Below are 21,878 nucleotides of genomic sequence, written 5' to 3'. Positions count from 1 at the left end.
TATATACATATATTATATTATATAATATAATATATTTGTATATGTGTACACATATTTATACATATGTACACATTATGTATTGCAGTTATGTACGTGTACACGCCTTGCACAGGCTAAATATACGACACATTTCTATGTGTATCTCTATAGATATATTATTATTATTGTTGTTGTTGTATACATATTAACAATAACATTACCATCATCTTGCCACTGCACTTTATCTACCTATTTATCTTGTGTTTTTTAAGTGTCCTTGTCCCATTCTGTGTTTTATTTTTTTCTCTCTGTTTTATTGTATTCAAATATACCGATGACGACCTAATTTCTCTTTGGAGATTAATAAAGCACTCTATCTATTCTATTCTATTCTAAATATGATTTTATGCGAGGACCTCGTGTAGTTACAAAGGTGACTCATTTTATTCAATGTCAGACCAGGGGAACTGGTTTTACAGTATCCAGTGTCCCACAAACAAGTGGATAATATTACACGGCTTCATATTCAATAAACCAGTAGAAAACGGCTGTTTCCAAGCTTCTAAAAATACTGTATTGTTCAATCAGAGCACTTATCCAGGATGAGTAGTTTACAGCAATGGCAATATCCATGTCACCAGGGTTGATTTCCCATGCTACAATTTGCATTTCACATGTCTAGTAGTGACAGAATACATTGAGGCTGTTTGTTGCCCAAGATAAAGTGTAGTATGGCAGCAGGAAATCATATAAAACATGCTGAAGATTTAACTTTATACAGTGTATTCTTAATCATTTTTATCTGGTACACAATCACCCGACTTTAACGCAACAAATTTGTCATGGGGCTTTGAAAAAAATGTTGCAGTAATAAAAACACAGGCTAAGCATATGCAGAGATTTCATTTGTCCTTTTTTATTGCAGAACATACAATTATTTAAGTCTCCACCACAACCGAGTAAGCAGAACAGAGTAATAGTAAGAAACAAGTGCTCTTTTTTTTCTAATCATTCATATCATTGTAGTTCTTTTAAAACCAGCTGGCAACATTCGGCCACCTTAGATGGATCAGACACTGAGGAGTATTTGGAAATCTGAGAGTTGACCCCCAACGAGCGAGCCAGGTCCTGGGCTGTCTGATCTGAGGCCACAGTGGTTCCCAAGGCCACCAGCAGCCTAAACACAGCCTCCTTGTCTTGTACCGTCTCCAGGGCTCTGCTGGCCACAGACAGGCACTGGGCCTTGGCCTCGAGATCGGGCTGGCTGTGCAGGCAGCCTGCGTAGTTAAGCACCACAGTGGCCAGGGCAATGTGGATGTTCTTATTGCAGACTGTGGCCAGGTCGGCAGCGTGTGATAGCACCGTTTCACGCTGGGCCATGAGGAGGGCTCGGCCGTGCCTGCCAGTGAAGCAGTTACACAGAGTCCGCAGCGCCAGCATCTGGTTGGCAGGACGGCCCTCGGGCCTCATCAACCTCAGCAGGTGGTTACACAGCTGGACTCCCTCTGCCTCTCCACAGAGGCTCTCATTAACCAGTGGGTGGCGCACCGCCAGCCTCATAATGTCGAGGACAGGAAATACAATGTCTGGAGTCCAGGGGGAAGCAAAGGGGAGATTGGTTAACGAACAGTCATTTTTCTGTTATTAATAAGGGGAAAAAACATCATAAATCGGGTTGGAATGCTGTACCTTCAGGCCAGTGAGAGGCCTTCCAGAGCAGGTTGATCTGTTGGAGGGTTGGGGGAGGCCTGGAGGAGTCTGGCTCACAGACAGACATCAGCAGCATCTCGAGGCTTTCCAGAATTTCATCGGAAAGCTTGTGATCCTGTGGGGCACCTCCATTCAGCTCCTTCAGCTTGGCTGAGGAGGGAAAAAAACAAGTCATTGACCCCGACACAGCAAGGAAACTTAAAGAACCAGGGGAAAAATGGAAAGACTGAAACTGAAAAATCTTTCAATATCATTTATATAGCACTCCAAAGGGTTATTCTTCTTCTTCAGTAATTCAGTGCCCAAACCACCCACAAATGTGACATAACTAAAACTTTGGCAGAATAGGACTCCATCACTCATTGTAAAAAGCCAAATGAGGGTTGTGAAGGTTTATACTGCCTTTTAAACTTGTATCCAGACACTAAAACTAAAAAAAAGGTGAAGTCGAGGTTTTTGACTGGGTGCGTCTGCTTTTGTGGTGACTTATCTGGCAAGATTAAACAGTGTCTTCTAAAAAATTAAATACAGAGAGCTGAAAGTAGATAATCTGATTGGCATAGCACCCATACTTAAAATTCTCACCAATGATCTGTGGAGCACTGGCTTGCTCAAAGGTCACACCATCAGTCTTGGGGAAGTAGATGTTGGTTGCCGTCTGTCTGAGGGCTGCTGAGGAGTATGCGCCTCCGCCTGCAGAGCAGAGAGGAGTATAATTCAAATTAGTGTAACACTTAAAGGATAAAAAAAAACAAAAAAACAAACATGACTTCCTCGTATCATTTACATACAAGAGAAATTTGCACGTGTCTACCGCTGAACAGCTGCCACGAAGGAATCCTAAGTAACTCACCTGTAAAGGGATCAGCCACACCTGCTGGAGCGCTTGGGTTAGGATCCGATCCTGGGATGTAGCGACCACCGCCTGTGGGGGGGAGGAAAACCAGCAGTGTAAAGAACACATCTGGTGATGTTCAGATTGTTGGAAATATTGATGTAAACATACTGTACCTGTGAAGGGATCAGCTCCAAAGCCTGGCCTGTCATCAGAAGCCCCAGGGATGTATCGAGCTCCTCCTGTCAGATGAAGATACAAAACACTTTTAGGAAAAGACTAATTTCATCTGATAACTTTTAAATATTGTAATTAAAACACACACAACACAAGACATATCTATGTTTTGGCCTCACCGGTGAATGGGTCCCCACCAGCGGGCTGGGCTGGTCCCACCACATGTCCTTTGGTGTTCTCTATGATAAAATTGGCAACCTGGTCGAGGAACATGGGGCTGAGGTCATTCTTCTGCAAAAAGTTGTGCGCCGTCAGCCAGGGGTCCTCGGACACATTGTAAGGCAGCTTCATGGACGGCCCTCCCTCATTCACGTCAATGGTGAAGACGTAGTCGTACTCCTGAGGGGAGATCAGGACTCAATGACTGCTCCCAAGTGTGTGTGTGTGTGTAGCTCGCCTTGTCAGGAACCTTATGGTCTCACCTTTCCTTCATACATCACGCTCTTGGAGGTCTGCTGGTTTGAGCCTCCGACGACATCTCCGATTTTCATCCAGCGGCCATCACTAACACTCCACTGATACGCCTCCACCTTCTGTCCATCTTTAATCAGCCGCGTCTGTCCATCACGATTCCCTGCAGGAAATAAGCTATTGTTATCTGACCGAATTATGCAATCTTGGATGTGTGACAAACACCAGATGCAGCGGTTTAAACATGTGATTTTCTTACCAGGCTCATCTAGGTGTTCTCTTCCAGGAAGGTCTTCCAGTTTGATGTCTCCAAGGTCGCCTGTCTTAGGGTCTATAGTGGCTTTGGACAGCTCATCCTCGAAGGCCTGCAGATCCTCGGCGCTCGCCATGCGGTCCTCGGCCTCAGTAAACACGCGGATGATGCCATCGCTGCATGCAGAGGAGAAGCGACTGGGTTAGCTTCAAAACTACTTAAGTGTGGATCTACATCATGTCGTGTGAAAGCAAGAGTGTTGAACAGGGATTGCTTTATGGACTGACTGACTGACCTGGCTCCAATGACTATATCACCATTAGGTAGAATACAGCAGCACCAGACAGACTGGGCAGGCAGGCGGATGGTCTGAGAGCACTCTCCCTGCCTCCATATCCTTAAGGTCCTGTCCTCTCCTGTGCTTATGAAATCTAAAGGGGAAACAGGTCAGGGCCAATTACCATCTTACAGCAAGGAAACAAATGGATGCTGGTTCAATAAAAGACCAAGCACCAGCACAAATTACAAGTCTCTCATTCAGCTCTTTCATGAGCCCTTTAAATATGTATAGAAATGAACAAACCTTGGCTATTAGGGAAGACAGCCAGGCTGTAAATGTAGTTGGTGTGGCTGTAATAGACTTGTACACATTCGCCCGTCACCAGCCACCTTCTGATACTCGTGTCATTGCTGCAAGAGAAGAACTCAGTGTTGCTGATCACTGCTAGCCCCCTTACACAGTCCTCATGACCTAAAAATGGAAAACGTTAAAAAAAAAGAATTTGAAACACTTCAGTTGAACGACAAAACATATTCATCACGTCTCTGCAAACTCTCACCTGTAAACGTCTTTTCACAACGGCCGGCTTTCCAAAGCTTGATGGTCTTATCTGCTGATCCTGACAGCATGAGCCCTTGTTCGGGTAAGATGACCACCGCCCACACTGCCGCAGTGTGGCCCTGTTGGAAAAGTTAAGAAGTAGAGATTTTGCTCAAGTTGTGTAGATAAAAAAAATCAAAACGTCACGGTACATTGGATCAGAATAACACTGCATACCTCCAAGGTCATCATGCACTTCTCGCTGAGCCAGACTTTAGCTGTAGTGTCCCAGGAGCCACTCAAAAGTGTCCCGAACTTCCCAGAAGACAGAGTGCAAACTGTGGAGATTTAACCGTATAAACATGATGGTTAAATAACAGTGTTTGTTAGTATTTATCTTTGGTGTGTGTGCGGTAAAGCGCGACTCACCCGTATTTTTGTGACCCTTGAGTGTGAATAGGGGCTGGGGTTGGTCCATCGTGAAAACACAGATGTTATTATCGTTTCCACCTGTGGCTATAAGTCCTCGGGGATACGTTTCACTGGGCGCGAGGATGCATACGCAGGATACAAAATTAGAGTGGCCGGACATGCAGTGCATCTCTGTGAAGCCTTTGTCTGGGCTGTCAAGAGAGAGAAAGAGAAAGAGAAAGAGAAAGAGAAAGAGAGAGAGAGAGGGGGGTTGTTCACCGAAACAATAAAACTGGACTGGACTGATAACACTCACACACTTTACAAGAAGGGCCAGAGTCGTCTCCACCTGCTGAGGAGCCGCACCACCTGATCATGGTGTAGTCTCCTTGTTCATGTCAATTTTTTTTTTCTATTTTATTTCATTTATACCTTGCAGTTATTATTTATATCATGGTCACTTACTTTTGTAATATTAGTTATATTATGGTCACTTACTTTTGTAATATTATTTATATCATGGTCACTTACTTTTGTAATATTAGTTATATTGCGGTCACTACTCTTGCAATAATTATTTATATCATGGTCACTTTCTTTGCAATATTTCTTACACTATGGTCACTTTACATTACAATACTCTTTTTATATATCATGCTACTTTTACCCTCAGTACTTGTCTGTTTAAAGGTTGATGTTTTTTGTGTTTATTGTGTAGGTTATAGATATTTCTGTCTGTTTGTTGTTTCTAATTTCTGCTGCTGTAACAAGTACATTTCCCCCGTGGTGGGATGAATAAACTATCTAATCTAATCTAAAGACATCTTAAGCGAACAGAGTGGCAAAAAGGCGGATGACAATTGCAAGAAGCGGGTTTAAAATGACAGACACAGTGACATAAACCCCCCTGAAGCCGGTGCTGTGTGTAAACACCCCGCGGTGTGAGCATGAAGAGTTGCAGCTGAATGAATGACAAAGCTAATTTTGACTACACGTTACGGCTAAGCTTAGCTACAGACGTTAACGCGAGTTTGTCACTGCTAAACGACCTCAGAGGGAGCTGTCGGTCGGCTTCTTTGGTCAGAGCTTAATTTCCAGACCCCACAGTTACCCACAAACTGAGATAAATCTATCACCGGTAGTTAGTCAGCAGCAGGCTAAAGCTAAGCTACCTTGAGTTTGGTACCCAGACTCTTCCGGTTCGATCTCTGGACACAGACACGAAAGCTCCGTCCGGGAAAGCAGCAGACGCGAGTCCCCTGACGTCCATCTCATGTCCCGGGATGGAGCACCTGAGTTTGTATGAGTTAGACGATGCCATTTTCTGCCCCCCAATAGAAAACACAACGAAACTACCGCTGTACAGCTATGCTAGGCGGCGTTGCTGTCAACAAACACTGGCCGCTAATGTTAGCGGAAGTGGAATTACGTCACCGGCCTCGCGGAGTCAAGTATAATAATAATAATTTAATTTACAATTTAAATATGTGTGACGGTGAGTTTAAAAGCAATGCCAGCGAGAAAGTTTACTCACGAATATTTATATTTAAATATTTAATTTAAATGTTTTTTTTTAAATGACATACAGACTGAGCCTCTACGTGTGTTAGCCATGTTTCACCGCAGGGGGGCGGCAGACCGCTCTCTCCGTCCCCGATGGTGCACTGCGCTCCAACCGCCCACCTGTCCACGGCGACTGCGTGAAGCTACCGCAAACCACCACGGTGTGACAGGAAACTGGGATGTTGTCCTTCAAATAAAAGCATGAACCAAAAAATACAACAGCTAGTAATCTAACAATGGTGATAATATTGGTGCAAGAATGATACATTTATTTTTATTTCATAGGCGCCTTTCTGTCACCCAAGGACACCTTACAATAAATAAAAGTAGACAACAAATAACAAAAACAAACAAAAAGAATCATAAAAGTATACCAAATTACAAGAATACAACATTAAAAACAGGTTAAAACAGGACAATGCAATTGAATACTTATTATGATTCATAATAACTAAATAAAATAATGGTGATTATATAATTGCATCTTCTATAATTACATGCAATAAAAACAGGGGATAATATAATATTTTTTATTACATTTTCCAACATAATCACAAGCATGGCCACAAAAAACACACCGTCTACTACTTGTTATGAGATATAGATAGCACAATATGGTCAGAGAAAATGATCCCCTACATAAAGGAGTATAAAAGTGAAGCCATGTGATGTAAGAATGTGTACATACACATTTATACATATACATTTAGACATATAAACACAATTGACAGTAATGCAGCAATCATATCTGGAAAGAAAGAAGAAAATAAATGGCAATAATATTAATTTTGAGAGAAAATGCTGTTAATATTTAAATTAAATGTAACAGATAAATAATAATTATTAAATAATTAACATGAAACCATCTAACCCAAAAATGTCAGTTAGACAATTTCCCTCCTCTGCATCTATCATCTCTTCTAATACAACAGTTTGATTTATCTTGATTTCATGTTGCAGCATATTTAAAGAATTGTGTCTAGATCGTAAAAAAATATTGTTTGTTTTTAGTTTTTTTGTGGTTTTTAAATATAGGATAAATCAAAAGACATTCATATTAAATAACACAGCTAAACACGCACACATCAGAACCCTTTAAGGGCAGCACTTAAATTAATAAATGTGTTGTTTTTTTTATGTATGACTAGAATATGGTGGTAGAGGTGTTTTATTTTTTACACCAAAGTCAACCGGATGTGCGCTTTCACTGCAGGTAACTTGGCAGCGCCTCTGTCCAGCCCACAGAGGCTCGGATGAGGAAGTGGCCACACTGATACGTGCGCTGATTAGGACAGCAAATTAAAGTATGTATCTTTTTTTTTTTTAATCGTTGCGTATGAAATCGTGACTGACGCTGAACTCCTTGTATTATGTCATGTGTATATGAACGGTGGTATTTAAAAAAAAAAAAAAGATGTCAGCTAACACAGTGAGGCTTACAGAGCCAAGCCCATCGCGTCTGTCAGTGTGTCATCAGAGCTATGAATGATGCATTTTGTAATAATAACGTCCTGTGTGCAGGCCAACATGGCTGTTTCCGAGTGTTACATAAGCAGGCAATGTGTTGAACCTATGTGTGCTGCTTTGTTTACACACACCTTTGCTTTACAGCACAGTAGTCAGGCCTGTGTTGATGTCTGATGTCAGGAAACATGACCTAGTGTGCCCTCCTCAGTGCGTGTCCGATAATGGAGTCATCTGCACATCATGGCTTTTACTGCTATCATAAGAGAAAGAATGTAACAACCATTATACAACATGTATGATGTACAAACATCAACTTGAGATTTGTGTCTGTGTGAACGCTGTAGGTATCCCCCCCTGGAGCAGCCATGAAGTTTCGACTCCACTTTGTGGTGGACCCCATGGGCTGGCTGTGTATCAGCATGGTGTTTGGAATCTGGTTCTACAACACTTTGTTTGTTCCCAAACTGGTTTTACTTCCACACTACAACGAGGGACACATCCCTTGGGCCATAGTTGTTTGTGAGTATCCCTGTTTCCACTGGAGCGACTTCTTCTGTTGACACATGCGAGAATCTTTGGGGAGGGGCACGGTGAAGTGGAGTTTCAGGCTCGGTCGCAGTGTATGACACACACACACATTAATTAAATGTTGTGTTTTCCCTTCAGGTTATTACATAGCATCAGCACTCTGCATAGCGGCCCTGTTCAGAGCTTCCACGGCAGATCCCGGTCGTCTTCCAGCGGACCCCCACATACCTCACTCAGGTATGGACGCAGAAAAGCCCACCTCACTATTCTGACTTCTGCCATTGTTACAGTATGCATGTGTAACTGTTTTAGGCATAAATCTTTAACCTCTACCACGTGTCCCTCACTTACATAATCAGAGCATGTTTATTGCAGTCTGTCGGCTCGTGCTTCTCATTCTGTCTTTCAACCAAAGTGTTGACGGTCTAAATATGTTAAATATGTTATTACACTACTAACTAATAATAAACTGTTTGATTGTTGCCTTCATTTCCCAGAGCGAGAGCACTGGGAGTTGTGCAATAAGTGCAACTTAATGAGACCTAAAAGGTCCCACCACTGCAGTCGTTGTGGCCATTGCGTACGCAGAATGGACCACCATTGTCCTTGGTAAGGATACACACACACACACACACACACACAGACACTCACTCATGAGGGTCTTACTTTTCATATATTACACAAATAGCTTTGAAAACAGTGTTAAAAATAGAAACAAATGGGAAAAATAACAAAAAGCAGCTCAAACTCACCAACCCAACATCCAAGTTTATGCATACAAGTGCAAACCACCAACCCAAACCACAAAGAGATGTTTTCCAGATCTCTCTGCAACTTCAGTCCAGGTCATATCAGTCCAAAACTCATATAAAATATCTTAAATTCTGTTTATTTCTTTCCAGGATCAATAACTGTGTGGGTGAAGACAACCACTGGCTCTTCCTGCAGCTCTGTTTCTACACTCAGGTCCTCAGTTTGTTCACCCTTGTGCTGGACTTCTGCCAATATTATTACTTCCAGCCACTGACAGGACTTGACCAGGTACGTTTTTATGGGAATTATGGAAAGTAAACATCCTCATGACAGAAGAATGTTTTTATTGCTTACAGAATACATGACATGACATTTATGTGCAAGTATATCGGTGCTAAATGCTTTGTTACATCCTGTAAGGGACAACTACTACACTGTTAAAATCTAAAAGTTGATATTTTACTCTTCAAACGTTGTCACATAGAGCTTTGAGATCACAAAAAAGAGGATTTTACATCCAAGGGTTGTTGTGCTGTTCTTCTCTGACAGGAAAAGTTTACGACACGCCATGAACTGGCTCTGCTGCGAGTCTCAGCGCTCATGGGTTTGGTCATGTTCGGTGGCATGACTAGTTTGTTTTACACTCAGATGACGGGCATCCTCTCTGTAAGTAACGATTATAAAATGTATTATCTTCTTTCAAATGACGACTGTAATTGTGTTAGTGTGATCGTGTCTCCTCTTCACAGAGTAAATATTTCCGAGCTCATGTGAATGTTCAGTGTCACTTTGTAGGATTTGTAAAAAATAAGCCTAATCCTCCGTTTCCTTATTATAATTCAACTTGTTTATCTTACTGAAAGCAAATTTTGCCTTTTCGAGAACGATCCAGCAAACAAGGCCCGCAACACACGAAGCTTCAGAAAGAAAGACATGACACAGTGGACAGAAATAAAACAATCAATGCCAGTAATGCAGGGATCAATAGAAAAGAAACAAGAGAGAAAGCCTGGAGTCAGGCTTTGTGTTTGTGTGAGTGTGCATGCAAGTGTTTGCACAGAGTTGTATTTTTAAAATCTTTGATGCCATAACAAACACATTTTTATTATAAGCCCGTGTAATTTACAAGCTTTTTATCAAGACTTTTTGGCAGAGCTGTAATGTTGGAAATGTCCAAACTTAGACCGGGAAACAAAGAACTATTTAGTTTTCTTTTGATGGATAACTTACAATATTTAAAAAATGATCATCTTTTTGGATGATCATTTTGACACTTAGGTCCTAAATCATCATGATGCACTGAAGTGATCCATTCATTTTGCATTGTCTTTTTCTTCCCTTACAGGATACTACCACCATTGAGAAAATGGCCCATTTCTCAAATGAAATGTGAGTCTGTTTAGCTGTGTGTCTGTCCTAATACCAGGAACAGTTTGCGGTTGAGTTTAAAGGTCCAGTGTGTAAAATATAGTGGCACCTAGCTGTAAAGTTGCAAATTACAACCAGGTGAATACTCTCACATGCCTCGCCGTGTGCTCAAAGCATGTAAGAAAAAGTCTGACCGGCAAACTCATATAAAGAGCAAAAGGTCATGTCTAGATCAGGGTTTGGTTTGTCTGTTCTGGGCTACTGTAGAAAAATGGCGGTTAAACATGGCAGACTCCCTGGAAGAGGACCCGCTGTCTCTATAAAGGGCTAATTTTAAGACAACAAAAACACAACCGTTCTAATATCAAGTGATTAAACACTAATGAAAACATACTAATGAATATTGTATTGCATTTCTGCCAAGCCTACACATTGGACCTTTAAAAAATAGGTTGACATTGTGGGAAATATGCTTATTTGTAATTATAACAGGAAAACTTTTAATTTAATTACCTTTTTTTTGTTCTTTTCAGATTTGGTTCGAAGAGATCCTGGCAGTGGGCATTAGCTGAAGTTTGCGGCACTCGCTGGAAACTCCTGTGGCTCATCCCGCTCCGAAGCAGGCAGCCGCTTCAAGCCAGACACCACTTCCGCACCCACGTGTAGGCCGGTACCACTACAGTACCTTTTACCTGCACAGATGGTAGGGCTGCCATAATGAAACACTCTATACACACTTAAGAATCCATCTGCTCGCCTTCACCATCCTCTTTTGTGCTATGGGAGCTGGGCAGCGGTCTTGGTTTGTCAGTGGATACTCTTCGCTTTTTTTTTTCTTCCTTTCCCTTTTTTTTTTTTTTTTTTTTGTTGTTTTTTTTGCCTTTCTCTACAAGACCCAGACTGGCAGTAAACAGGGTCAAGAAACACCTAAAGGAGTGACGGGAAAATGCTTTTTTACTCACTGTGACTGCTACTTTCAGCATTTGAACACCACTTTTAATGGCTAATTGCATCAGAAGGATGGAAGTCGTCGCTTGAAAGCAGCTGGCAAAAGGGACCCCTCTCAGGTTACTTAAAGAGCCTTCACTACTGACCTTTAATCAACTACAGACAGAACTAGGGTAACTCCACTGTGTCTATTAGAAAGGCAATTTTTTGTATCAAGTTTGTGCCTTGTTTCTTTTAACTATGTCTTTTTTTATTTGTCATGCATGAGCAGTGTTTTTGCTTCATGATTGCTGGTTGGTGATCTTTGAAATTTTCTTGTGAACAATGAAGGGATCTGATGTCAACTGCATTCCTGCAATTGGAGATCATTTGGTTCATGAATGTGTCCTTGCATTGTTCTGTGAACGTTTTATCTATGAAGTGGTGTTTTATGAAGCATGGCCACAGAACAAAAATTATAACTTGACTAATGATATGGTATACTTTTATGACTATGAAGTATAAAGACAATTAGCAATTCATGTGGTCAGGGCAAAAGTCCAAAATTCGAGGTTTATATGATCAATCATAGTCTGTAGATGTCGTAGTAAAAACCTGCTGTATAAAGTTTCTCTGAGTAAACAGACATTGCACAGTCAATTAATACTATGGCCTGATCATAAGCTGTTATGAAATTCTTACTAAAGTAGTATGAGTGTCTCATACTATTATCAGAATCACCATGTATATCTTAAAAGAATAGTTCGACATTCTGGGAGATACACTTTTTGGTTTAAGTGAGATGAGAACATCAATACCACTCTCATCAGGTGTCCTGCTTAGCTTAGTATAAAAACATAAATCCTGTAAAATCCACGGCTTGTTTTTATTTCTGTTTGGGTTTTTTGTCCAAATTCAACAAAGATACAACATGGTAATGAGTGAGTTTTTGTTAGGCGGATTCTGTTTTACAGTTTGACAGAGCGAGGCTAGCTGCTTTCCCTGACCTGATGGCTGTAGTTTTATATTTACCGTACAGTCTCATGAGTGGTATCATTCTTCTCGTCTAATTTTCTGCAAGAAGCCATATCAGCGTGTTTCCCAAAATCTCAGCAATCAATAACACATAATGCGTTGGCAAAAAATGCCTTTTGAACACGTCTTTCATTTTAGTACTCCTCACAATATAATTTGTGATTTATATACATATCATTTTAGTGCTGTTGCTGTTATAGTTACGTCTTAAATGTGTCTGGACAAGTGGCTTTAAAAAAGCGTATATCTTTATACAAAACCTAGCAGAGTAGTCTAAATGTGGCGACATACGGCTAGTTAAAGGTCCAGTGTGTCAGTTCTAGGCTGCTGTATTTATAGAATATAATATGCATATTTATGTTTTTATCACTGTATAATCACCTGAAAATAATAACTGTTATGGTTTTGTTATCTTAGAATAAGTTTTTTTATATCTACAGAGGCTGCAGGTTCTTGGAGTCCACCATATTGCACCACCATGTTACTACAGTATCCCAGAAAGGACAAACAAAAAACACTGGCTCTTGATAGGGTGCTTCATGTTTTTCATGTTTCGGACACTGTAATTCACTAGGAAGGAGAGGGTGAAACGAGGTGGTTGTTATTAACACCACTACACCACTAGATGCTACTAAAGTCTACACACTGATCCTTTAACACTTGACACAACATTGAACATTTATTTATGGTGGTTTTGCTGTAAAACTATGGTACTGTATAGAGATTTTATTCAATTATTTAAGAGGATATTTAAGGATAAGACGATTCAGTGCATTATAATACTAGCATAGCATGGTTGTCCTTGTCTATAATACTTGGCAATCCCATAGCTAAACCTGTATGTAAACAATGCTTGCCATGTGTGGGAAATATTATAATATCCAAGTAGTCTTAAGTGCCTTTTTAGGTTTTCTTTTTACTCTCACAGAACATTACCATCACCGTAAAAGCCAAAGACCTGGGGAAATGTTGCAATAGACAGCAAGCATTCAGTAAATGCATGTTTCACCAAATTTCTGAAGGTAGCGGTTCAATGTTATGCACTGATTTTCACATTAGCCCTTACTCTGTTTTACTGCATCAATAGTACTCTTGAAAGAAAGTCGTACCTTGAAGTTATGTTGTCCTTTGTTTTAATCATATCTTTAATCTGATTGTTCTGCATTTGCATGAGTGTTTATTGATAAATTTGCTCAGTGGTTTTTATAACTAAGATTCAGGTTCTTGGATGTTTGTGTGAATATGTTTTATATATATATATATATATATATATATATAGATAGACATATATATTTATTATAAGAAATATATAGATATAATAATATTTGGTGTGTGATAATGGGTGGGAAATTGTGTGTGATTGGCATCAAAGCCTACTGATAGATTACGTTCACCATTTTTTTACACTTCATTTTTGAAAGCAATAAGCATTGTGTGTCTGTAAAGCCATTCTTATTGAAATCTGATATGTATTGTGAAGCATATAAACTGAACAAATGAATTTTATTCATTACTCACTAACCTGACATAAACATAGTATGTCAATACTTTAGTAATCTCAGCCTCAGCAAGATTACCACTACTGTAGCTGCTGTGTATACTTTTACAGAATATCTTCAATTAACAGCTTCAACACCTCATTTCGTCAAGAACAAAAAGGCTTGAGTTCATTTGATCTGCATTAAGAGGTGCCAGAGATTAGAGGTGTGAGCTATTCATAGAGGATGTGCTCACTCACTTCCTCTCACTGCTGTTATCTGGCATCCCCCAGGGCTCTAAATTTGTATCTGTGCAGCTGTGTTCTCATTGTTATTTGCTGTGTTTGTAATGTGTTTTTAAGATTTATTTTCTTCCATTCAGACCTCAAATACTGCAAATGTTGAGTTTTGTGAATTAAATGACTACACCATAAAAAACATAGCAATTTCTTTATGCCTAGAAAATCATGTTAGAAAGCTGTACTCATTGTGAAATTTAGGTATTCTAATAAATTAGATTCTGAATAAGTTTGAGATTTTTTTTCTTCTTTTTTCAACTTCCCAACAAGCATTTTGGCTGCCTAATATAATAAAAAGATTATTATATATTATATATTAAATCATTTAGTTCATAATGATTTAAACAGAGCATCATAAGGAATATAAAGCTTTGTAGTTTTATATACCTTCCTATAATCAATCTAGCTAGCTTAGCTGTAAACACTGGTGCCTAGCACCAGCCACTTATATAAAACTAACTTTAATCATTAAACTACAACAACTACAAAAGGCAGCGCAGTTAATTCAGTTAATAATAGTATCGCCGTATAAACTCAAGAAACAGTAGCTAAAGCATTTAGCCAAAGAGTTAACACTAACCAAGTTAGTTAGTAAGTTACCGTGTCTTTTTTTCTTCATCAAGGAAGTCATTTGGCATGATTAGTATTTTGTCAGCTTGTATAACCATTAGCAAATGACAAAAAAGTTATTTTATCTCTTCCATGGTAGATATGACAACTCCGAAGAGCAATATCTAAATAAGTGGAGTGAGGGTATTCAAACACAAACGACAAATGTCTTCTCTTTGTCTACAAAGTGATGTAATCAGCCATAAAATGTATCATGTATTTTTCTTTTAGCCAAATTCTCAGTTAATACCCAAATTGCAAAAAGAAAACTGCTGCTCATTTCTCAGGACAATTGCTCTGTGTCACAATAAGAGCCTAAGCAGCAGTTCAGTTGTCCTGAAAAGCCTTTAAGTCTCAGTGACGCGTGTGTAACGTGTGCATGATCCGTGAACACTGTGTGTGTTGTCTCAAATGGTTACATGTTTGAGACATACACTGAACACGCATGCATGCACACACACGCACACACACACACGTATACACATACAAAGTCAGGAAGACGAGGATCAAGACACGTCACTGTTTTCTCTGTATTAACTGAACAACAACTGGGTGAGGAGCCATTTCAAGACAGTTTGATGAAGCAATACGGATAAATTACATTCAGCTTATATTAATAATACTAGAGTCCTTAACTGATTTTTTTGTCACAGGCTGCCAAAATAAAAGCACATAAAAGGGGCTAGGGTAAAAATGCAATTAATGTTAATGAAGAATATTAAATTACTCTATCCATTAAATTAAAATATCTCTTGTTTCCGATCACATCTTGAGCTTCCCTAAAATAAAGTGTTGCAGTTAAGTATTGCAAACCATAAATGTTTTTATGCATTCTCTCTTATTGTGGTTGATGCTTCATCTTGATGAAGGTTCTTTACAATATATTTAAAGATTACTACAGATGATTAAAAAAAAACTTTAAAAAAACATACAACAATGGTCCTGGAACTAGAGCTGATATCCAGTGAGAACAAATATTAAAAGAAACACACCAGTATGATTTAATGAACATGGGATGAAATTTAATTCATCAGCTCGGGCTTTGGGGGAAGTAAAATTTCCAGTGTCGATAATAGCAGTCTGCATCAGCTCGGGTTAAATGTGCTCTTAATCTCTGGTAATGGTTGGTCAACTGGACTAATTAAATAAGTGACCACCTGCTACTTTTACAGTCTATGACATCTGGCTGAACAAAAGAAATAATTAGCCACATGCCTCATAAACATAAACTATGCCTGGAACAGTTATCTCTCAGATACAAGGCTGTTTACCAGTCTAGGATTGGAGTTAGTGGCTTGGCGTGTTCTGCTGCCATTTTGCCAATCCTAGACGAGGATTAAGTCTAAGAGATGGAAGATAAAGTTTATTATAGGATCACTACTTATGGGTAGCATAATCATTTTTAGATTTCTATCCATATGGGCCATACATCCTACATTATTTGATAATTACAGGCATCCCCAACATCAGCCGTGCTTTGCTCAGCTGCCTTTTTTTGATGTGCTTCACATATCTGACGAGTAATCAACTACAGAAAGAATGAGATCTAATCAGCCTTTTAAAAGCAATAAATAGAGTTTCTCACATATAAATTCACTTAGACATTTTAAGAAGTGTTTCTTTCTTTGTCAGTAAAGACACAATTTTTTTAACCTTAGCGAGTCTTGTGGATGGTTTGCCAGTGGCAGGTGTCTGCTACATTTCATTTTCAGCTCCACAGCTGAACTTCCTGAACATGGAGGTATTGATTGGCCTATTGATTTTCAAATAAGCTCTCATTGTAGAAAGTAGAAATCCAATTAAAAGTTGAACTCGAAACAGTTAATCCAATCAAGACGATGAAATGTATCGATTTTACCCTCAAAGTCAATAAGGTGCACACGGCTCTCTCGTGCAGAGCTCGGCCAGGAACATTTTCCTTTCTCCAGAAGAATGAAGAGCACATGTAGGTCAGCTCAATAATGGCTACGAAATGTTTTGTTTTTGTTGTTTGCAGTTGTAAAAAAGTATTAATCCTTGTTTTTGACATCACTTTAACTTCCCCATTGTTTGAACCACACCGCTGAATATGTAAAGATAATAATAATAATTCAAATATACATTTCTTTTTAACAAACAAAAAGGAGCTTGTTTATTTGGTGAACAACAAAATATGGAAATTGTTATTACACCAAATAAGGACACATTTCAAAAAGTAATTCTCTGACAAAGAAATTCAGTGTATGTTACTTATGATTGGGGTGAACTAGACTTCATGTTACACCTCTCATGAACATGTTAAACGAGAAATTCAAATAGATTAACGTTGCGTAAAAAGTTCTAGTAACAATAATTGCAGATACAGACAGAATATTAAAAAAATAATAATAATAATTAGAATTAACCACATTTTACAGCTGCTGTTTTTGTCCAACCAAGTAATGCATGATTTTCTGTAGTAAACCTCATAAACAGTTCAGAATCATCATGTTTCACAGCAATAGCACAGCAAAAAATTGTTAAGTGTGTTAAGTTCAAATGCTAAACAATGTGGTAATCAAGGAAAAAAATGTAACATATGACCATAACAGAATAAACTGTTCAAAACTCTCACAAGATGCTGAAAATATTTTTAAGATGAACTTTGACTAACTTTCAAAATTTGACTCGGTTTAACATTGTTATCAATGTACATAAGCTCGATAGGCAAGCAAAAACATTAAATTAATATATACATATAATATATATAATAAGTTTTTGATCATATAAACCAAAGATTTCAAAGTGACCTTACGTTCGTGTTCCCTCATCCCTCAGAGTAATATTCATTTGCTGCGAGGATGATTGCTGCGTGTCTCGTCGTGCTTTGTGTTTAAGAGGCAATTAAATTAGCCAGCTCCTTATTAGGCTTCTAATTAGTGCTTCATTCGAGTCAGGTGTACTGAAAAGGTCAGCTGTGAACAGGTACTTATTAAAAGCAGCCATACAGTGCAATCAGCTGTAAGACGAACAGCGGCATGTTGTCTAAACTGTAGGCGCCTAATTAGAGTGTTTAAATCCTACTCTATTTCCACCACATGTCTAATTCTTGGGCTACTTACAAAGACTTTTAAATTGTATTTTGTATGATGCTCAAATATTGTGTTAAATAACTTCAGAATTGAGTGTATATATAATACAGTAAGAGAAATCCTTGGCTTTATTTCCACGTTGTTTATTTTTTCATCTATTTGTTGTAACTAATGCTAAGTTACTGTTGCTAAGTCCACCCACTATCCCTGTGGGGAAATCCAGCTGCCACCGAGCGGCCTCAGTGAGGAGGATTGGAATGTGGCAGGAGAGAAAAGGTCTTTTCAACTGGCATTCAGATAACATTTACATGGACATGCCAAACGTCTTAATTCATGGATCAAAACACAGTTGCGTTCCAGTAAAACCTCTGACACAAAGGGGGAGTTTAATGCAATGGGTCTCTTAATGACCACTTGATCTTTTTGACTACTTTATAGGTAATAGATTAGACCATTCAAGATCTTTTTTTTTTTTTTTTTTGACACATCTTCTTATTTTGAATGACCTTTCGCTCAGTGATATCAAGCTTCCCCCGGCTCTTAAGCGGATAATTCCCAGCACTGGCAGGTATTTTTTTTCCTTACACAAAAACAGGGCTGATGCGGCTGAAACTGAGAGACGACTACGGGCCAAATGTCAGCACTGACTCACAATCGGCTCGTTTCTGACTCTGTCCTCTGGGTAATGTTGCACAAGAATGATGCTCCTGCATCTCGCATTCCAAGTCTAAATGTTGAGTTTGTTTACATCGGTGTAACTGTTGCACCAATTTGTTTCCTGCTTGTTGTAATTCATCTATACGTCATCTGTAACTTCCAGGCTCTTTGTAGAACAAGTGTAAGAGAAGAGGGGGCAGGAGGTTGGTGTAGGAGGGGGGATGGTGAGGGTTGCAGGGTCATGGCTCTTGTAATTACCACAGTCAGGTTCAAGTCACTGGTCAAGTTGTTGCTGTTCTGTTTTGTTGTTGTTGTCACCGACTGGCCTACATGTGACACAGCATGCCTCCACTGCTGCCCCCCCTTTGATTAGGTGTCTTATCTTCCACCAGGCTGCGTCCGATGAGAGCCGGGAGCACAGTGATGGCCGGGAAACTGACAGAGAGGTCCATTAAATGGCAGCTTTGTTATGACATGTCAGCTAGGACGTGGTGGATGGTAAGCGGAGCTCTTTTTTTTCTTGATTTCTTCCTCTTCCTCCTTAGAATTTGTTAAGAACATCGCTATCAAGCTTAATTATTTCATGTAATACCTTTGTCTAAAATGGCATAATGCCACAGTCGCAGACCTCTGACATTGTTTGGAAAAATATGTCTGTGGGAAACCATGTCTAGTCTCTAATGGCAACACTGCCTGACTCACTCAAATATCATATTACCCTCTTAGAATTGAATTGACCTGCAGTACCATAATTTCATCACTTTGTGTTGCCTTTGGCAGATGTAACTTGTGTCTTTGTGTGTCTATGCCCGGGTCAAGGTAGACCACATTTGCAGAAGTGAGAAACATTGTGGGGAAAAGCTGTTTGACTCTTTGTCATGTGCACAAAAAAGATATTTCTCAGCTTTTATTTGAGACACATTTATAAGAGTATCCTTGGCACTAACAGTAATTTCTCCGTCAGCCTAATCCTCAAGGATAGGGGTTGTCAATGTGATCATTAAACTATTTTTTAATCCGTTTATTTTTCTATTTGAATTTAAAGAATCAAGCGTTTTGAAGGCGATGAAAACAAGCTTTGAACGAAATGTTTTTTTTTTTTGGAGAGATGAATAACTAAAGCAACTATTTACCCTCCCTTCAGTGTAAGAGCGCTCCTCAAGTGCACCTCTCTGTGCACCCTCTGCAGTGTTAATTTGATAGTGTGGGACAAAGAGCCCTTGTCCAGCCCGCGCCTTTCCCATGCTGAAGAGGCAACGCAGGCTGACATTTCTTTCTGAATATTTATTTACTTGTCTGACTACAGGCGAGCTTTTATTGTGGCTCCATCACCAGGGTTTAGGTTTGTCTGTCCCAATGCATATGAGCTGAGAGAAGTGACCCTTTCTGCTCTGACTGTGCTGCCGCTGCTCTTTTTTGTCCTGTTACATGTAAACACTGTAAGCGATATGCATTCATTTACATGCATTGAATAGACTTCCTTTGAGTTAACGTTTTAGGCACTTCCTACTGAAGAAATTTCATGATCTTTTGAAGGGAGAATTACAATAAAACTGAATCAACTCTTAAAGAGACTTTGAAGAACTCTGGGGATTTTAAGAGCAAGTCGAAGCAGGCGGTCACAGAAGACGTCATCGTGTGAAATAGCATTTAATTAAAAGATCATATTAAAGGTTAGAGCATTGAAGGATTTAGCCGAGACCGGCTGATCTGCTGTCTTGTCATCTGTTATGAAAGGCCCATAGGAAATGGTGCAACTGGTCGGAAATGGCTGTGTTAAAGTCAGAGTGAAGCACAGCACTGCTCACGAGTTAACAGCCTTAATTAAAGCCATCTATATTCACATTATCTTTTGCTGTAGTAGCCTTGTCTTTCTGTAGATGTCTACCTTTATATCGCAGTTTATTTGAACGCCACATCAAAATGAGTTTTAAGTATTAAAAATCATATTTTATGCTCTCTGAACACTCTTTACTTTGGTTCATTAAGATAAATGCCAGGCATATTGGTCTAATAAATGGTATTAGATTATAACCAGATGACAGAAGCGGTCACTATGGTAACAGCACTGGTATATCGCCACCTTATGGTATGAAAAAAAGACTTAGGCTCACTGCCCTACTGGGCAATATGGTGAAAGTAATCAGTAGTGATAATGTTATCGGTAATGCCTGTGATTTTCCAGCTTGTGCTGGACACGATTTTAGTATTTTGTCATAACTCTGGGTTTTTTATTAATATTTATAACATGTGATAAGATATATGTTTTAATTATAAGGACTGATTTGCCATTAATACGCCATTTATAACCATATTAACAATTATGGACCTCCACAGGATGAAACTGTCTTTTTTAATTCAGCCTCATGGTGACTTGTCTCAGCACTATAGCTGTGCTTATGTTAATGTAAATATACAAATGTCCTGTTTGTTTGTGTTTAACCAACAAACAAGCATCTTGCAGTCGTGTCCGTGGCCACATGGGGGCGGTAGGTCCACATTTTGGAGGATGAATCTGTGGAAGAAGGCTCATGCCATGAGCACCAGCAGACTTGGCATGATATAATGCCGGACGAATGGAGGCAGAGAGAGTATGGAGTCAGGGAATGTGATAATGATCTAGCATTTTATTATATCTATTAATCCATTAACAGAAATTAAGGAGCAAGAATAAAACATCCTTGTAATATGGGAAGGTAGTCTAAAATGTAATGAGTGTTCTTGAATTTTCCATTCAGTGTGAGCCTAAAGGAGTGTTTCTCAAAGCATAATAGACAGGGTTAATATCTATTTAGCCTAATAGCTCTGCTGCAAGGCACCCACAGTATGAATCAACACACCAGCAGCAGCATCAGACTGGACTTAGCCTCCAGATTCATTCACTGATCAGCAATTTATTGCCATTTCTACAACTGAATGCTTTTAGCTTAATTGTTTTGTTTCTTTTAGAAGTGAATCACAACTGATCGCTGTGTGAGTGTGTGTGTGAGAGAGAGAGATACAGATACTGGACCCCACACTGCAACGCTGAATACTGTGTTAATGTCAAGATAACAGTGATGAGTGAGCAGTAAAAAAAAATAAAAAAAATCTATTGTCAGACTAGCCATTCAAGTCATGCAATCAAATTGCTCAGTGTGATTATGCTGGCATAGAGTAATGGGCATCCAGTGAATGATTAATCAGTACAAAGGTTACCCTTTTTAAACAGCCTATCAAGTGTGATAACATTACACCATTACTACTGTGCTAACACTGAGACTGTTACTGTAACACTGCGGTTTGTGTGTAAAATTACCAACATAACACAGGGGTAATATTGGAATCATGGCATTTTAAAAAATACAAACAACATAGTAATTACCTAAAAAGGTGTATAATAATAATAATGATGATTATTATTACTATAATAATTATAATAATATTGCATGTTGTACTTGCAGCAGTCGCTGTACAGGCTGACTGTCCAGCAGCGGCTCTGTCGAGAC

General features: G+C 39.2%; 2 protein-coding genes across 4 annotated transcripts; one reads left to right on the top strand and one right to left on the bottom strand.

Moving 5' to 3' along the window:
* Positions 1 to 873: 873 nt before the first annotated feature.
* plaa (phospholipase A2-activating protein) lies at positions 874 to 6,081 on the bottom strand. 2 transcript variants are annotated; one of them, XM_010753882.3, is made up of 14 exons: positions 5,829 to 5,977; positions 4,675 to 4,868; positions 4,483 to 4,583; positions 4,265 to 4,385; positions 4,009 to 4,176; positions 3,721 to 3,856; positions 3,432 to 3,601; positions 3,184 to 3,335; positions 2,881 to 3,100; positions 2,701 to 2,766; positions 2,543 to 2,614; positions 2,275 to 2,382; positions 1,669 to 1,839; positions 874 to 1,565 (listed from the first exon to the last, which is right to left on the bottom strand). In XM_010753882.3, exons 1-14 carry the CDS (start codon positions 5,975 to 5,977, stop codon positions 997 to 999), a joined length of 2,397 nt encoding a protein of 798 aa, XP_010752184.3. In that variant the 3' UTR covers positions 874 to 996. The 2 variants fall into 2 exon arrangements, with proteins under 2 accessions (XP_010752184.3, XP_010752193.3); XM_010753891.3 differs by lacking the exon at positions 2,543 to 2,614 and having other exon boundaries at positions 5,829 to 6,081.
* A 1,356-nt stretch (positions 6,082 to 7,437) lies between these two features.
* Positions 7,438 to 13,533, top strand: zdhhc21 (zDHHC palmitoyltransferase 21). Of its 2 annotated transcripts, XM_019279393.2 has the most exons (9): positions 7,438 to 7,523; positions 8,031 to 8,205; positions 8,353 to 8,451; positions 8,712 to 8,823; positions 9,117 to 9,255; positions 9,517 to 9,633; positions 10,313 to 10,356; positions 10,869 to 11,038; positions 12,738 to 13,533. In XM_019279393.2, the coding sequence occupies exons 2-8, from the start codon at positions 8,052 to 8,054 to the stop codon at positions 10,999 to 11,001; spliced, it is 798 nt and encodes a 265-aa protein (XP_019134938.1). In that variant the 5' UTR covers positions 7,438 to 7,523; positions 8,031 to 8,051; the 3' UTR covers positions 11,002 to 11,038; positions 12,738 to 13,533. The 2 variants fall into 2 exon arrangements, with proteins under 2 accessions (XP_019134938.1, XP_010752205.2); XM_010753903.3 differs by having other exon boundaries at positions 10,869 to 13,533.
* Positions 13,534 to 21,878: the final 8,345 nt, after the last annotated feature.

Source organism: Larimichthys crocea, chromosome III (assembly GCF_000972845.2).
Source record: "Larimichthys crocea isolate SSNF chromosome III, L_crocea_2.0, whole genome shotgun sequence".
NCBI classification, from domain to species: Eukaryota; Metazoa; Chordata; class Actinopteri; family Sciaenidae; genus Larimichthys; species Larimichthys crocea.
This window is presented reverse-complemented; position numbering and strand designations above follow the sequence as displayed.

Excerpts from the sequence above, each read along its gene's own strand:
- plaa (XM_010753882.3), bottom strand. The coding sequence starts at position 5,977 with ATGGCATCGTCTAACTCATACAAACTCAGGTGCTCCATCCCGGGACAT. Across the intron at positions 2,767-2,880 it reads TGGTGGGGACCCATTCACCG|GAGGAGCTCGATACATCCCT; the intron begins GTGAGGCCAAAA and ends TTCATCTGACAG. Across the intron at positions 1,840-2,274 it reads CAGTGCTCCACAGATCATTG|CCAAGCTGAAGGAGCTGAAT; the intron begins GTGAGAATTTTA and ends TTCCCTCCTCAG.
- zdhhc21 (XM_019279393.2), top strand. The coding sequence starts at position 8,052 with ATGAAGTTTCGACTCCACTTTGTGGTGGACCCCATGGGCTGGCTGTGT. Across the intron at positions 8,824-9,116 it reads ATGGACCACCATTGTCCTTG|GATCAATAACTGTGTGGGTG; the intron begins GTAAGGATACAC and ends ATTTCTTTCCAG. Across the intron at positions 9,634-10,312 it reads AGATGACGGGCATCCTCTCT|GATACTACCACCATTGAGAA; the intron begins GTAAGTAACGAT and ends CTTCCCTTACAG.